The sequence below is a fragment of the Gossypium hirsutum genome, chromosome D07 (assembly GCF_007990345.1).
Source record: "Gossypium hirsutum isolate 1008001.06 chromosome D07, Gossypium_hirsutum_v2.1, whole genome shotgun sequence".
In the NCBI taxonomy this organism is placed as follows: domain Eukaryota; kingdom Viridiplantae; phylum Streptophyta; class Magnoliopsida; order Malvales; family Malvaceae; genus Gossypium; species Gossypium hirsutum.
The window spans coordinates 57,030,922-57,048,772 of NC_053443.1; the positions used below are offsets into that span (position 1 = coordinate 57,030,922).

At 33.9% G+C, this 17,851-nt stretch overlaps 2 protein-coding genes across 5 annotated transcripts; both read right to left on the reverse strand.

Annotated features, from left to right (window-relative positions):
• Positions 1-3,258: 3,258 nt before the first annotated feature.
• LOC107961332 (CLAVATA3/ESR (CLE)-related protein 25) lies at positions 3,259-4,570 on the reverse strand. The gene is made up of 2 exons (XM_016897492.2): positions 4,189-4,570; positions 3,259-3,807 (listed from the first exon to the last, which is right to left on the reverse strand). The coding sequence occupies exons 1-2, from the start codon at positions 4,467-4,469 to the stop codon at positions 3,768-3,770; spliced, it is 321 nt and encodes a 106-aa protein (XP_016752981.2). The 5' UTR covers positions 4,470-4,570; the 3' UTR covers positions 3,259-3,767.
• Positions 4,571-12,429: 7,859 nt separating this feature from the next.
• On the reverse strand, positions 12,430-15,939 carry LOC107958602 (putative rRNA methyltransferase YlbH). 4 transcript variants are annotated; one of them, XR_001700669.2, is made up of 10 exons: positions 15,653-15,919; positions 15,482-15,570; positions 15,288-15,386; positions 14,796-14,900; positions 14,514-14,618; positions 14,184-14,322; positions 13,750-13,862; positions 13,608-13,664; positions 13,249-13,442; positions 12,430-12,782 (listed from the first exon to the last, which is right to left on the reverse strand). XR_001700669.2 is itself a non-coding variant. In XM_016894419.2 (9 exons), exons 1-9 carry the CDS (start codon positions 15,822-15,824, stop codon positions 13,341-13,343), a joined length of 981 nt encoding a protein of 326 aa, XP_016749908.2. In that variant the 5' UTR covers positions 15,825-15,939; the 3' UTR covers positions 13,026-13,340. The 4 variants fall into 4 exon arrangements, 2 of the variants coding, with proteins under 2 accessions (XP_016749908.2, XP_016749909.2); XR_001700670.2 differs by having other exon boundaries at positions 12,452-12,716; XM_016894419.2 differs by lacking the exon at positions 12,430-12,782 and having other exon boundaries at positions 13,026-13,442; positions 15,653-15,939.
• Positions 15,940-17,851: the final 1,912 nt, after the last annotated feature.

The following is a 17,851-nucleotide window of genomic DNA, read 5'->3' on the forward strand; positions in this document are numbered from 1 at the left end:
CTGACATCAAGTAGTGTTGCGGCCTATGAAGCATCGACACGGCATACCAGTGTTGTACGAGGGTTCAACACAGACACTCCGCAAATACGCCCGGATATGTACAAGACACATCAAAATATGTATAAAAAGAAGAAGAAGAGATTAGGTACGGTTAAGATATTGATGTCAGAAATCAAACATGAACGACTGGCGAGCAGATAAAGAAAAAACAACCGACTGATAAAAATGAGAAGAGAAGAAGTTGCAATTGTAGTGTTGAAAGAATTAGATAGTTCTAGTAGAAAAGAAAATATAGCTAGGGTTGGGGTTATATTAAATGTCCGTTTTTAAGGGTAAACTACATAGTTAGTCATTCAACTTTCAAAAGTTTTCATTTTGAGCACTAAAAAATAAATTTTTTTATTTTAGGCACTGTTGTTAAAAACTATTTTCATTTTGGACACCATCATTAACAGTCATTTTAGTTAACAAACTTTAGTAAGTTTTCATTTTGATAATTTATTTTATCTTTTTAATTTTATTTTAATTTAGAATTGATTTTATTTTTTTTAATAAAAAGGAAAAACTTGTGTGTATGGGGGAGAAAACATAGGTTTTTATATTAGAGAACTTGTTTTTACATGGAAAAATCATCTATCTTTTTAGTTTCCTTTAATTTTTCCTCTTTTAGAATTAATTTTAGTTTTTTTTTCAATTAAAGGAAAAACCTTGGATATTACAGGGAATTAATTGGATTTTATAGGAAACACTTGGGTGTTTATAGGAAAAATCATCTTTTATCTTTTTAATTTTCTTTAATTTTTTTCCAGTAATAGAGAATAACTTGAATTTTATTGGGTTTTGTAGATAAAATTTATGTGTTTATGAGAAAATTATTTTATCTTTTTTATTTCATTTTTCTAGTTTAAATTTAATTTTAGTTTTTTTTAACAAGAGGAAAACTTGAATTTTTTTAATGAATTGAGTTATAAAAAAAATATTTAAACGCAATTATGTTTTTTTCTAAAATAAATAGAATTAATTTAAAAAGAGAATAACGACTAAAATGAAAATTTATTATTATATTATCATATATGTATAATGTACATATTTGTGTCTGAGCTCCATAAGTTGTGGCTACGAAATATTGTTGCCAAATAAAGATGGAATCAGCCTTAGTGGCCCATTACCGGGTCTGACAAATCTTTAAAAAAGAAACAGTTTAAACTCTGGGCGAAAAATAGAACTTAGGGTGGGTTTAGATGGGCGATTGGGTGCGGTGCGGTACGTTTAGTTTACTTTTTGTCTCACGCTGCAATATAGCTACAGTATCTAATGTCACCGCCACCGCTGTTTTTACACTAACCGCAGGTAAACGCACCGCCAATCCGAACTGACCCTTAGATTGCGGTTGGTACATAGACGTTGAAACACAATATCTACGGCCAAGAATAAAAGAGAAACAGAACTGTGTTGCTTGGTTCAATTTCAACTGGAACTGTAATAAAAGGAGTATAGTTGAATTAGATGTTTTTGCACACAATGTTTGTCAGTTTGTGGTTATCTTTTCCATTTACCTTCCTGCTTTGACTTTCCAAATGTAAGATTTCTCTGTCTGCGAAATTAGTGTTAATATATATTCCTACATGAATATGAAAGCATGATACATTCCATACCTTCATTCTCATTTTCTAATTCTCATTTTCTAATAGGCATATCCCTTTTAAATTCATTCCTATCTTTCTTAGGTTAGTGGTTATAAGCTATATTGACATTTATCTATATGAGCTTTATAGATTGTATCTCCATTAATCAGGCATTCACTTTTTGTGACTCTTTACGAAGGTGGGGATAAAAATTCCATAGAGACAATACTAAGCATTGTTAAGGTTCAGCCCCGGCTAGATCAATTCTTTTGAGAGAAATTTTTGAAGTATCATAACCCCAACAACTAAATGTAATGTTTCTCAAAAAAAAAAAGAAAAAACTTTTATCTCCTGAAAGCTTAATTCACAGAAACATCACAACTATATGTGAGTACATGACCACCACTAAACGGACGTGAGCGCCTCGCTCCTATATCATATATGTTGCCTCTTGAGGTTTAATTACTATCAAACAATACTTGTAAAATTTCTATCAAAAGAGACCATCACTCAACAGAAAATAATTGCAGAAGCTGAAATTAAGTTCATCAAACACCACTAATCATTTCAACCCCCGAATTATTAAACAATAAACAAATTGTCATATTTTAATGCAGAATTCAAGGAAGAAAAGGTGTTTTGAGAAGTGAGCAAACTTTAGTGATTGGCTTTTGCTTTATTTAGCAGGAGAAACAGAAGGAAGCACGAGACAAATAATAGAAAATCCAAAACAAAAAGCTACTAATAAATATATATTTCAGATTATATTACAAAAAAAGTTGTGTAGAACAACAACCCTTTATTGGAATCTGCTCCATTCTTTCTTCAACACTATACATACATGTTTTGTTTGATTGGCCTGCTATTTCCTCATTCTTCATCAAAAAAAACCCTATCCATGAATCTCCTTCTCTTAAAAGGAATCAACAAAGGACAAGCAAAAATGGTGGTGGGGACACCTCCAAAAGTTCAGGCTTTTTTTTGTTTTTTCATACTTATCCTCCATGGAACTAACTTAAGCTTTGTAAAAATATTTTTGAGATCGAAGGTGTTTTTCAAGTTATAAGCAATACTAAATATTTTTTTTTAGTTTAAATGTGTTTTTAAATCTAAAAATAAAAGCAAATTTTTTAGCTTTAGCTTTTCAAAAGCACTTTTAGAATCGAAATGATATCTTTAATCTTTATTTATACTAATATATTTTATGTAATATTTATATTAAGTATATTTGTTATTGAAATTTATTTCAAATATATAAAATTATATTCCAAATTTATATTTCATATGTTAAATAATTAATAATGAATTACAATAAATTGTTTTTATATTTTTACTAAAATATCATAATATTAATAAATTTGAACATTTAAAATGTATATTTTTTACTTCACAATCTTATGTCTAAAATAGACATTTTATTTTTAAAAAACAGTTTTTAGCATTAATACTAAAGACTCAAATTTTAAATCAAGCTTTTCAAAAGCACTTTTGATAAGCTCTTTCCAAAAGTAACGAGAAACTAACCTTTACAAGGTAAAAGTATCGTAGAGATTTATGTATTAAAAGTTAGATTATATTTTGTATTTTTTTATTTAAAATTAGATAAATTAGTCCTTTTTATGTTAGTTCAAATAGTTTGTATTATTAAAAACTAACATGGATTAAATAGTGATACGTGGACTAGATAGTGATACATGACATGTGACGTGTACCTTATGATGACGTGCAGAGATCAATTTTTAACCGTAGAAATAGATAAAAATTTTAACAAAATAATCAATTTGCCCTTTGATTTAACATACGATGACTAGTTTGCTTTTTTTAGTAGCGATGACAAAATACAATCTAACTTTTAGTAAAAAAATTTCAGGGTACCTACATGACCATAAGCATAATTCGAAATTATCGCTCTTGTATCTACACATTCTTTAAAGTTTCCTCATTTGAACTCTACAAAACCCCGAAGACAAATTCAAATAGCAGCAAAACAGAAAAAACACTAAGAAAATTGAATTTTTTTTCAGAAAATTTTGAAGTTCATGGTTTATGAAATTCTCATTGAAAAACATGTAAAAAGGAACACATATGCAAACAAATTTCTACAATGACGATCATCAGCAGAAAGCTTGAGGCCTTTCACAATTAGGCTCGTCCTGGTGGTTGCCTAGACTTTGATACTCTCCTGAAACATATAAATTTCAACATAAAATTTAAAAGTATATACTAAAATTGGAATTGATTGTAAATGAGAGTGGACTGCCAAATGCATGTTTCGTGCTTCACCCTATGTCTTTTTATTTTTGTTTCCTTATCAAAATAAGAGAAAGATTGGTTTAAATTAAGAAGCTTTTCTAAAAGAATAACACACCATCACCAGCTTTCATGCATTTTATAAGAGTCAATTGAACTACGATTAGATTACTAACTATATGTATACTCGAACTCGATTGGGAGTATGAAACACAGAATCTCTGTCTCACATTGGTACGTAAGAAAAATGAAAAAAAAAGAGTCCCAAAATCATAGATATGGAGTTCATCTTATTTGAGACAAGAACATATACCTGTTGTGAATGGGATCAGGTCCATTAGGAACTCTTCTCTTGCTGACATAATTAAAATGGAAATCGTCGACAACAAATTCCCAATGTTTCAAATCTCCGGTTGAGGAAACCGTTGTCGATTTCGTCGTGACGGTTGCTCGGTTGGCTACAATACTAACAAACAATAACCAAACAACTCCCACAAGCACGGCGACTGCAAAGAAACACCTCAAAGCTCTACCACTCTTCCCCATAATCTTTCTATTGTGTTTAAAAGTTTTGAACAAAGAATTGGAAGCCATTGAATAGAGAACTAAGAGCAAACATGTTGAGGTTCAAGGGAAGGGGTGAGAAGGCAGCAAATGGTTTAAGAAGCAATTTTTGTGATATTTAAAAGATCAAAGCAACAGTGTGTTTTGGAGAATTAAAAACAGAAAAGGTCATTGTCTTGCCATTGTTGCTTTATATTGAAATGGGCCCATGGGAGCTCTCTTTCTTTGCTTTGTTTTCGTGGATTTTCATGCAACAAGTCAAATTCTCGGATATGAGTGTAGGATAGGGATGCTTAAAATTAAAAGGGTTAAATATTTGAAGCCTAACTTTGTAAACAATTCTCAGGGGTTTGAAATTTTTTTTTTATCCAAGTTAGGCTTTAAAGTTGGCAATTATTCCCACATTCGTGTCTGGACTAGGCAATTGTTCCCACATTGGGATTTGAATTTTTTTCTAAGTTAGTCATTGAATTTGACAATTATTCTTGTTGAAAAGTCAAAAATGGGAGGTGCAAGTGGCACCGAAAGAAAAAAAGTGATAGGCAAGTTGTTTAAAGTTGAATGGGATAATTGCAATTTTGGTCCCTAATTTTTTAGGCCATTTGCAAGTTAGTCCCTGAACCTCAACTATAAATAGGCCTAACCATTTCTCATTTCAACCATCCCAACCAATCTTTCTCTCTTAGTTTTCTCTCTTCTCCCATTTGGGAATTCTTAAGGAATTCTATTTGTTTGTAATATTTTGGAGATAGTAAAGTTATCATCTGGTGTTAGTGCCCGAGGACGTAGGTATAATTTACCGAACCTCGTTAAATCTCTTGTGTTCTTTCTTGTCCTATTTTTCTTTCAATATTTGAGGGTATAATAGTAGTATTTAATTGTGCTATTAAATTACTATAGAAGGGATATTCTGTCTAAGGAAAGACTTGGTATTTAAGAGATCCATGTGATCCACCTCTCTTCCCTGGGAATTGAACTTTGTGTGATTTTTTAGTACAATAATTTACACGCTTCCGACCCTATTGGAACAACAAGTGGTATCAAGAGCCGAAGGTTAATCGTAGTATGCTCTGTGGTTGCAGTTTAAACTGATCTTCCACATCAGAAAAGATTTCCTTAGGTATATTGAAAGATTATGGAGAAAACGGTCGGTGTAGGAGCTTCAACATTGTCCATGTGGACAAGACCGACAATTGCAAATGCAAGACTGGCCGTGGAGATCTTTGATGGCACAGGCCATTTTGGTATGTGGCAAAGTGAGGTTCTAGATGCCCTTTTTCAGCAGGGTCTAGACATTGCCATTGATGAAGAGAAACCAGATGATGTACAGGAGAAAGATTGGAAGGCGATCAATCGGTTGGCATGTGGCACAATTCGATCATGCCTTTCTCGAGAGCAAAGGTATGCTTTTTCAAAGGAGACTTCTGCAAATAAGTTGTGGGTGGCACTTGAAGAAATTTTTTTGAAGAAAAACAGTCAAAATAAGCTCCACTTGAAGAAAAGACTGTTTCGCTTCACATACGTCCCAAGTACCACAATGAATGATCACATCACCAAATTTAATCAGTTAGTCACTGATTTGCTGAATATGGATGAGACATTCAAAGATGAAGATTTGGCTTTGATGCTGTTGGGGTCACTTCCTGAGGAGTTTGAGTTCCTAGAAACTACTCTACTTCATGGCAGGAGTGATATATCTCTGAGCGAAGTCTGTGCGGCCTTATACAGTTATGAACAGAGAAAGAAGGACAAACAGAAAAACTCAATCAGAGATACAGAAGCTTTAGTAGTCCGAGGTCGTTCATACACTCGGAAGAAAACTCAAAAGGGGAGATCAAAGTCAAAGTCCAGACTCGGGAAAGATGAATGTGCTTTTTGTCATGAGAAAGGCCACTGGAAGAAAAATTGTCCAAAGCTGAAGAATAAGGGAAAAGCTGCTGTAGATGCTTGTGTTGCTAAGCATGATACTAGTGACTCTGAACTATCACTGGTTGCATCATCATCGTCGTTCCATTCAGATGAGTGGATATTGGATTCGGGTTGTACCTATCATATGTCCCCTAACCGGGAGTGGTTCTCTGATTTAGTAGAACTAAATGGAGGAGTTGTTTATATGGGCAATGACAATGCCTGTAAAACTGTTGGGATAGGTTCAATCCAATTAAAGAATAAAGATGGATCAACCAGAGTTCTGACTGATGTTCGGTACGTGCCCAGTTTGAAGAAAAATCTCATCTCATTGGGAGCCTTGGAATCCAATGGTTCAGTTGTTACTATGAGAGATGGGGTTTTGAAAGTGACATCTGGCGCACTTGTGATATTGAAGGGCATCAGGAAAAATAACTTGTATTACTACCAAGGTAGTACAGTTATTGGAGCAGTCGCTGCAGCTTCCGGCAACAAAGAATTGGACTCAATACAGTTGTGGCATATGAAGTTGGGACATGCCAGCGAAAAATCCTTGCAAATTCTAGCAAAGCAAGGATTGTTGAAAGGTGCAAAGGCTTGCAAATTAAAATTTTGCGAGCATTGTGTTCTGGGAAAGCAAAAGAGAGTGAAATTCAGTACTGCTATCCATAATACAAAAGGTATTTTGGAATATGTTCACTCAGATGTGTGGGGGCCTTCCAAGACACCTTCATTGGGAGGAAAACACTACTTTGTTACTTTTGTTGATGACTTTTCCAGAAGAGTTTGGGTGTATACCATGAGAACTAAGGATGAAGTGCTTAGAGTTTTTCTTAAATGGAAAACTATGATCGAAAACCAGACTGGCAAGAAAATCAAGCGGCTTAGGACGGACAATGGAGGGGAATATAAAAGTGATCCGTTCTTCGATGTGTGCCAAGAGTATGGTATTGTTCGACACTTCACAGTTAGGGATACACCACAGCAGAATGGATTGGCAGAGCGTATGAATCGAACATTGCTGGAGAAAGTTCGATGTATGTTGTCCAATGCTGGGTTGGGCAAGCAATTTTGGGCTGAGGCTGTGACATACGCTGGCCATCTTGTTAATCGTTTGCCATCATCTGCATTAGAAAGAAAAACTCCTATGGAGGTATGGTCTGGAAAACCGGCTACAGATTATGATTCCTTACATGTGTTTGGAACCACTGCATTTTACCATGTGAAGGAGTCAAAGTTAGATCCGAGGGCAAAGAAAGCTCTCTTTATGGGAATCACTTCTGGAGTGAAGGGATTTCGTCTTTGGTGTTTAAGCACAAAGAAAATGATCTGTAGCAGAGATGTTACCTTTGATGAATCTGACACATTGAAAAAGGTAGCAGATAAAGATATTCAGACGAGCAATACTCCACAGCAGGTAGAGTGTACTCCAAAACAGGTGGAGTTTGAGCAGATGGGGATTTGCCCAGTTAATAAGTCTAATTCTCCAGCCACAATGGAGGAATTAGAGGTTGAAGAGGTTCTGACCTAAGAACCACTAAGTACACCAGAACCAGTTGCAGTTGCAAGGCCACGGAGAGAAATTCGTAAACCTGCTCGATTTACTGATATGGTGGCCTACGCCCTTCCCGTTGTTGATTATATTCCTATCACTTATCAAGAAGCAATACAAAGCTTAGAAAGTGATAAATGGAAAAGCGCCATGGATGAAGAAATGCAGTCTCTCCTGAAGAATAATACTTGGGAATTGGCGCAATTACCGAAAGGTAAAAGGGCAATCGGATGCAAGTGGGTATTCGCAAAGAAAGATGGATCTCCTAGCAAGAAGGATATTCGCTACAAGGCAAGATTGGTAGCTAAAGGCTACGCTCAGAAGGAGGGAATTGACTACAATGATGTATTTTCCCCTGTTGTGAAGCATTCCTCTATTAGAATTTTGTTGGCCTTGGTAGCACAGTTGAATTTGGAGCTAGCTCAACTTGATGTTAAGACGGCTTTTTTGCATGGTGAGTTAGAAGAGGAGATCTATATGACTCAGCCCGAAGGATACACAGATGCTGGTGGTAGAAACTGGGTTTGTAAGCTTAACAAATCGCTATATGGATTGAAGCAACCCCCGAGGCAGTGGTACAAGCGATTTGATAGCTTTATGAGAAGGCAGAAGTACACAAGAAGCAAATATGACAATTGTGTATATTTGCAGAAGCTGCATGACGGATCTTTCATTTATCTACTCTTGTATGTTAATGATATGTTAATCGCTTCAAAGAGCCAAAATGAGATAGATAAGCTGAAGGCTCAGTTGAATCAAGAGTTCGAGATGAAAGATCTAGGTGAGGCCAAGAAGATTCTCGGCATGGAGATAAGTAGAGATAGACCGAGAGGCAAGCTCTGTTTAAATCAGAAGCAATATCTGAAAAAGGTATTACAATGTTTTGGTGTAAATGAAAACACAAAACATGTAAGTACCCCACTTGCTTCTCATTTGAAACTTAGTGCTCAATTATCTCCGAAGACTGAAGATGAAAGAGAATATATGGCGAAAGTCCCATATGCTAATGCAGTTGGGAGTTTGATGTATGCGATGGTGTGTACGAGGCCTGACATTTCACAAGCTGTTGGAGTTGTGAGCAGGTATATGCATGATCCTGGAAAAGGACATTGGCAAGCTGTGAAATGGATTCTACGGTATCTTCGAAAAACCGTAGATGTTGGTTTAATTTTTGAACAGGATAAAGCACTTGGTCAGTTTGTAGTTGGATATGTTGATTCCGACTTTGCTGGTGATTTAGATAAACGTCGTTCAACTACGGGGTATCTGTTTACTCTTGCGAAAGCCCCAGTGAGTTGGAAGTCTACCTTACAGTCTACAGTAGCTGTGTCTACTACAAAGGCAGAATATATGGCAGTTACAGAAGCTGTTAAGGAGGCTATTTGGCTTAATGGATTGTTGAAAGACTTAGGAGTTGTTCAAAGTCATATAAGTTTATATTGTGACAGTCAGAGCGCTATTCATTTAGCGAAAAATCAAGTCTATCATTCAAGAACCAAGCATATCGACGTAAGATATCACTTTGTGCGGGAAGTCTTTGAAAAAGGAAAAATTCTACTTCAGAAGATTCCGACAGCAGATAATCTCGCAGATATGATGACCAAGGTGGTAACAACAATCAAGTTTAATCATTGTTTGAAATTGATTAATATCCTGAGAATTTAAGCACCTTTAGGTGTATGGCGCTCGAGAGCGCATTTGGAGGCACTACAAAAGATAGCTTTATCGAATTTGGGGAGTTGAAGGAAGTGTGTGAAGATGTGATTATCCTAATCAAATCTTCAAGGTGGAGATTGTTGAAAAGTCAAAAATGGGAGGTGCAAGTGGCATCGAAAGAAAAAAAGTGATAGGCAAGTTGTTTAAAGTTGAATGGGATAATTGCAATTTTGGTCCCTAATTTTTTAGGCCATTTGCAAGTTAGTCCCTGAACCTCAACTATAAATAGGCCTAACCATTTCTCATTTCAACCATCCCAACCAATCTTTCTCTCTTAGTTTTCTCTCTTCTCCCATTTGAGAATTCTTAAGGAATTCTATTTGTTTGTAATATTTTGGAGATAGTAAAGTTATCATCTGGTGTTAGTGCCCGAGGACGTAGGTATAATTTACCGAACCTCGTTAAATCTCTTGTGTTCTTTCTTGTCCTATTTTTCTTTCAATATCTGAGGGTATAATAGTAGTATTTAATTGTGCTATTAAATTACTATAGAAGGGATATTCTGTCTAAGGAAAGACTTGGTATTTAAGAGATCCATGTGATCCACCTCTCTTCCCTGGGAATTGAACTTTGTGTGATTTTTTAGTACAATAATTTACACGCTTCCGACCCTATTGGAACAACAATTCTTATATTGGGGCTTGAACTTGGGAATTGTTCTTATATTAGGACCTGAACTTTAAGGTTTTCAATGGTCAACTTGGAAAAAAAAAGATCAAACCCCAGTATTGGAATAATTACAAGTTTAAGGCCTATCAAATTCAATATAAAAACAATTGTCAAATTCAAAGCCTAATTTAAATGAAAAGAGTTTAAGCCCAAATGGTTATTTAACCCAAATTATATAAAATGAGAGCAACAAAGGGACTTATTATCATGTGTGAGCTTTTCCATTAAATCAGAAAAAAAGTGCTCTCAAAACCATATAGAAAAACAAAAGAAAATGGAAGAATCTAAGTAAAGAAGATTATATAAGTAACTAAATGTATTAAAAGGGTTTCCTTACTCTTTTAAGTATCTCAATTTTAATTAAGTTGGAAATATTATTGTTGATTGAGTCTTATTTTAATGATCATTATTACAATAATTAGGAGATGTCGTAGTTTCTTGATAAATTTCAAGTTGTAGCCTATCAACCGGTCTTCATTTCTTCAAGAATAACATGTGTTTGATTCTCAGTTGTACAAGAAAAACGTATATCTTAGACATGAATAATGTATGGTAATGTAATAACTATATGTTGAAAGTGAAGTTAACATGTAGGCACAACAGATTCAAATATTAAATCTCTTAATTTATTTTATTATTGTAAATGATTGATTCAAATTCGGGTATTATTTAAACCCATATTTAAACTCAATTTATTTCCAAAAATATCTTAAATAAAATTCAAATATTTAAAAAAAAAACTACAAAGAACAAACTATCCTCCAAAATGCAATGTATTTGAATTGCTTTTAAATAGTAAAGGTCTTGAGAATCCCACTAAAATATAGTATAATAGCAAAGAAAGAAGAGAAAGAGGCAATTAGAGAATTAAGAAGAGTTTATTTTGCTTTATTAATTCTAAATCTGGACCATTAAGGACATCCTGCTCCCTGCTTTGTTGCAAAGGGAAGCCAGTCATATTGAAAATCACCATTGCCCAATTATCACAAAACTTTATGTTATCCACATTGCTCAAAAACAAACATTCTCTTGACTGGTAATCATATGTTGCTTCAAACTGTTTTTTTTTAATGACTTTATTTAGTTATATGTAATGGTTTTAATAAGAATGATTAAATACAACCTAGTTATGTGTAAGTATTAGGTACAAGTATGTGCCTGACATGAATATTTCATATTCTCAAATTCTTTTATGTATTTAAAAATCCTTAAAAATATTTTCCTATAATATCAAACACAAATATTTAAAATAAATTAAATATAAAAAAATAATATAGCTCCTAATGCATGACATTCAAAGTAATGCAAGTACTAGTGTTATGGGTTGCGCATGGGAGCATGCAACCATAACAAATTTATGTGATCCATCGTATTTAAAGGAGGTCATTTGGCCCAACCAAACTGGCCCGATGCTTGGAGAGATTAAAAGCCCATCCCAAGAGCCTGACAAATATGGAAAGTGATCCAAAAAGATATGATTATGTAATCTTAAAGTTCTAATTGTATACAGCTTCTAATTGTGTCTTAGAGTTCAAATTGTATACAGCTTTTAATTGTAGCCCTTGATGTACTTTGAGGCTCAACTATAAATGGAGACCTCTTTGCTCATTGTAATTCATTCAGTTATCAATAAGAATTTGGAGAGTGTTCAATCAAACTTTTCTCTCAAGTGTTCTTGTTTTTCTGTGGCTTTCGTTCATCTTTTAACGTTCGTTTCTACTTCGTTCTTCTGTTGTTCTTCGTGGTGCCTTGAGGGAATTCTATTGAATTCTTTATCATTGCGAATTAGGCTGACTTAGGTGTTTTTGGAAGCAAAGAAGCTACCTAAGGCCGCACGGATCGCGTGGGAAAAATCTAAGTCCGTGACACTAGCACTTCCCTTTGAAGATTGGATTTTTTGAAGATTGGATTTTTGAAAGTCACATTAGTAACTTTAGTCAAAGGGAACATCAATCAATGGCAATGCTGTCATTTTCAGTAGGCACAAAAATGATTTTGTGAATACATCTATCTTGTATAAGATTATTCCCTTTACGATGTTTTCATTTCCATGATGCATGCTTGTGTTGCAAATACTTACCCCTTCAAAATAATCATCTTCCTTTAAAAATGATAAAAGGTAAAGAAAGAACACACCATCTTTGAATTAGACCACCTTCTATGATTTTCAAGCTGGTTGTAAGTATTGAATAAAATAATAAGTTTAATACAGGTATGTTCAATTCTTTCATGCATCTTGAAAAGTTATAACTTACATTCTTACACTCGAAGCGTGTTGGACACAAATATTTCAGACAAAATGAAAAGTGGGAGCAATACAGTGGACCACACTTTCACTGTTGAATAAAAAATGGCTTCTCTTTATGGGGATCCATGCTGGAGAGACCAACAGATTCTAGGTTCAAAAATAATATGTGCTTTAACCAAAGCTCCTAAACATTGAAAAAGTACATGTAGGGTAAAGTTGAGATGCTTTGAATCTGCTTTTTAATGGAAAACTGCAATGAGGAACCATTCCATCACTTTCTTCATTTCTTTTTTGAAATATTCGTTCTGATGCATAAAAAATGGAAAAAACGAGCATAGAGACATGATCCTCTAAGGACCCTCACACCAGTGTTGGACATAGGTATGGTCCAACACTCCCACCTAAACCCGAGTAACATGGTATAAGAGCAACTACAAGGATATGTGCAAAATACATATAAAACTGGGCAGTCAAAGCAACAAGCAGAACCAAATCAACTTCAAACTGCAAGATTTATATATATGATCAACTTTGATTTATATACATGAGATTTGACTCACACTGATCAAGCAGTAAACGAAGCATGACAATACCACTGAAGCAATAAATTAGCAATTTGAACATACAACCCTTCAGAAACTGCAGAGCGATACAAATGATTCAAATGCATATGCAGGCATTTGACAAATGATGGCATTGGTTATACAGAAAATTACCTTGAACACTCAGATATATCTTGATGATGACAAAACTTGGAGATAATTGAAAGACATTCCACCTTCGACTAGTAAACTGGTAGCTAAACTTTCTATGTTGTATTTTGAAGGGTCTTGTCAGATTTTCTTTTCTTCTGTGCCCATTTGGGTCCATATATTGCTAAATGTGTCCGACCAAATCTTCTATCCTTGATCTGCATTTTATATTAACAAATAAGTAAAATAAGACTTGCTGATGTGCTGCCCTTAAATTGCTTGGCATGCTAAAATCTGTAGTAACTCAGACCGGAGGTTCATTAACTTCCACTTCTTACAGGAAGCTCAATGCAAAGTAACAACCAAGTAATTAATGGAAATACCTTTACAAGGCATCCACAGGAATCCAGCATGTCCGTCCTCAAAGGATATTCCACTACCTAGACCATGAAAATATGTTGAGAAACAAGGCAAATGGCACTCATATAAACCTGATCTTTGAACAAACAACAAATTGCCACTCACAATAAAGGTGTTTTCTCCAACAAGAGGTGATTTCGAAATTTGAGACATTAGCATTCCATAATCAACTTGTGTGTATGGAGGTGTTACACTAATGTAATCAAATGGTCCATTACCTATAAAATAATCAAAAAGGTTAGTTTCTAACATCTGAAACGAAAGGAAACCATTAACCAGTAGAAAGATAAGACACTATCATGAATACACAGTTGACTTATATGTCCTTTCAGTGTCAAGCTTTTGCAAGAAAATTGGCATCCATTCGTTTGAAATATATCGGTTTTATGTCTCTACATTGACATACAGAGTTCTGCAGAATCGAATTCTTGGATGTCTCTCCTCTTAGTTACATACAGAGTTCGATTTGCAAATTAGTAACCACATTGAAATTTTAATTACCTAGAGTTCATCATAAGAAATCAAAGAATAAAACATACCTGCAAATCGGTCTGCCTGTTCTAAGAAAGTTTCGACACGAACAGGATGTATAACTGAGGCATCAAGAAATCCAGTCCATTCCAGGTTTGGTCGCAGAACATTTGAAACAACCCAAGGATCCATCTCAACAAAATGCGCCTATAAAATCACAAATGAAGCTTTATATTAAGAAAATATACATCATAAAAATGAAAAATATTACTTACTGTAGCATATTCTTAAGTCTAGACAAAAATGTCAAATCGAAGTCTTTTTCAGGCTTTCTCAGCTTAAAAATATTCAATGCTAACAATAGAACAAGATAAAGTGTAACAAGTCAAAAATTGCACCTCAGAACATCCTCGGCTGATAGCTTCAATACCGACAGAGCCTGTACCACTGTAAAGGTCTAACCAGCGACCCGGGCGTAAAGAGGCAGGACAGCCATCAGCTGCCTAAATTACACTAGAATAAATCATTCTTTCAAAATATCAGGGAAAACCTTAAAATTCCCTAAAATCTAATCTACAATCATCATAAAGCATCAACAGAAGAAAATGCATCGGAACAACTTAAGCTATATATAGAAGCAAATGAATAGGATTTAGGAAATTAAAAATAAGATATACAACCTGCAGTATATCAAAGGCAGCACCTTTTACAACTTCCATCATTGGTCTAACATCCATGCCTTTAGGTGAGAGCAACTTCTTTCTTTTAGCCTTTCCTCCGAGAACCTACAACGTTCAGTATGCTTGTTTGAATTAACTATCTAGGATTAGTCCAGCTAAAATGGACAAGCAAACGATTATATAAACATATAGAGCCTATAAAACTAGCTTCAACTGGAACACCATTTTCACACTCAAATTCCATAAGAAATCCTATAGAACCATAAAGACTTTGACTGCTCCTCAAATGGTGACATTCAAATTGATTCTAAATTCTAATCAAACAGCATCAAATCACCAACATATACAACCATTTGTGTAATGCCTTTGTGTCAAAGAAAGATTACAGTTTTGCAAGAGTCGAATAACGTCTAAAATCAGTGTTTTCATCCTTTACATAAAAATCCAAACCCAAATCAAATCATGATTAGAACAATGGCATGAAATTGGTACCTGAAGCAACTTATGAGTGGTTCTATGGACCTTAGCTGCCTCCTCTGCTACTACTTCCTTTCCTTTTCCTTGCTTTTTCCCTTCCTTTATCCTTTCATTCTATAATACCCAATTAAAAACAATAAAAATCTTTACAAGAATTAATCAATTGTTAAACAACCCAATTGAAAACAAAGGGAAAAAAAAAACCCCACCTTTGCCTCAGAGATGTACTCATTGGGATCAAAACCATATCTTTCACGCAAAACTCTCTTGTCTTCAGCTGTCAAACCACTTCCAGATTCTGCATAAATAAAACAACCAAGGTTAAGTCAAGTTTATTTGTTAAAGGAAGAGCATAAAAGAAAATTTGGGTTTCTTTTAACTGTAAGAACAGAGGACAATGGAGGAGCCCTTATTGATGTTGGTGGGTTTGGAGGAGATGTTGAAGATAAGAGGATTTGCAGATAGAAAAGAGAGGTTTTTGTTGATGTCTTTGTTGTTAGCGATGAAGTTGAAGTGTAATGGAGAGAGAATTAGAGAGGATGAAACAGCCATTTCCTTTTTGGTGCTTTGAGGTTTCAGTTTCAATAGTCACTGACTATGGGTTCCAAGGGGACAAGCAAGGTTTACCATTTTTTTTTATCCCGGGTATCGTGGAAATTAGCAAGCTTTGGCAATTTTTAGAATTTTCTTTCTTTTTTCTTTTTTGAAAAATTAGATAAAAGAAATATTCTTAGCATGTGGCTAATAATCAAAATAAAGGGTAACTATAAAAAAAAATTATTTTAGGTATTACAATTTAGGCGTTTATTCATTTTAGTCACCGTTAAAAATTCTAACGAAATTGACATGGCATTTTTCTTTTAAATTTTAATTTTCCATGTAACTAAAGTTAAATCCATGTCACTGTTATTCATTAAAATATTTATCATTTTAGTCCCTCAAACTTTTAATTTAATTTAAATGAGGTATAAACCCTAAAAATTTTATGTAATAAATTATCATTTTAGTCTAAAATTGAAAGAATCTATCTCATAGCTCGTTCATTGTTGGGGTAGGATCTTTTCTGTTAAATCCAAAACTATGTCACATTCACATAAGTATGTGCAAACGATTCTAAGATTTCTAAGATGGTATATATATGTATGCATATATTTATGTGTATGATGTTGATCTGTTAATCCAATATTCCGAATCTGTTATTGCGAATTTTTATATGTGATGTGATTATGTATGTTAAACTGTTGCACTGATTATAGCTTCATAACTCGCTTCTTTTTATTTTCCATCTTTTCAGATAACCCACTAGGTTAGGACGCAGGCATAACATCAAAAGATCAAAACATCTACCGAGATGATGAACGGATAATGTGTGTGCTCCGACTCAATCTTCCAACTGTCAAAGCTTTTCAAGATCTACAAGAAAAAAATACAGGCAATGTAAGCAAAGTATGATTAGTAAGCTCGTATAGAATAGAACATAATTTGCTAAGTCAAGATTATTTAACTTAATTATGCATTGAGTCATAAAGCATCTATATGTTCATTTTATTCATTTTCATACAACATACCTTGATAGTTCGATGAAGTATCCACTCTAATAGTGTACATTTCCTAATAATTTATCGTTTCAAATGATGTAATGATATATTCCAACCATGGTCTTATGCATTTCTGAAGTAGTGTCACAGTATCTTTCAACTATGGTATTGATCATTATCCATGTGATGCCATAATATCTTTCAACTATGGTCTTATTCGTATCAGATTTAATGCCATAGTATCTTTCAACTACGGTCTTACACATTTCCAGTTTAGTGCCGTAGTATCTTTCAACTATAGTCTTATTCATTCCGATTTAATATCATAGTATCTTTCAACTATAGTCTTTCTCATTTCGGGTAAGATGCCATGATATGTTTCAATCATGGTCTTTCTCGTTTCTCGATCCAAGGAATTTGATGAACCAATCATTTATAGATAAGCATTAAATTACAAAACATCAATCAATTAACTACTAAATTAACTTACGAACTTACCTCTACTAAAAACGATTGCAACAACAAAACCAACGACTAGTTCGAAACTTTAGCTTTTCCTCGATTTAAATCCGATTGGTTCATTTCTTGATCTAGATAATAATTTTCATTCAATTAAACCATTCAAATAACTTAAAATATCAACTCAAACTTATAACCCTTATCAATGTGAATTTACAAAATTACCCCAACATTTTAACCATTATGCAATTTAGACCCTAAACATGAAACTTGCAATTTAACCACTTTTACCCTCCATTCATGCTAGCCGAATTTCCTAAGGACCTATTACAACCCATATTTTTCATCATTTCACAACAATTCCATTAAATTTTACTATTTAAACAATTTAATCCCTAAACATTAAAATTACCTAAAATCACTTAACAAAATAAACTTATTTATCAACCAAGTTTAATATTCTATCAACTAAGTTCACAAACAAACCCAATTAATTTATGGTAAGTCCCTAAAATTTTAATAGTTTTACGAATTGACCCTCGAGTCAGCTAGATTAAGCTAAAACGATAACAAAAACGTAAA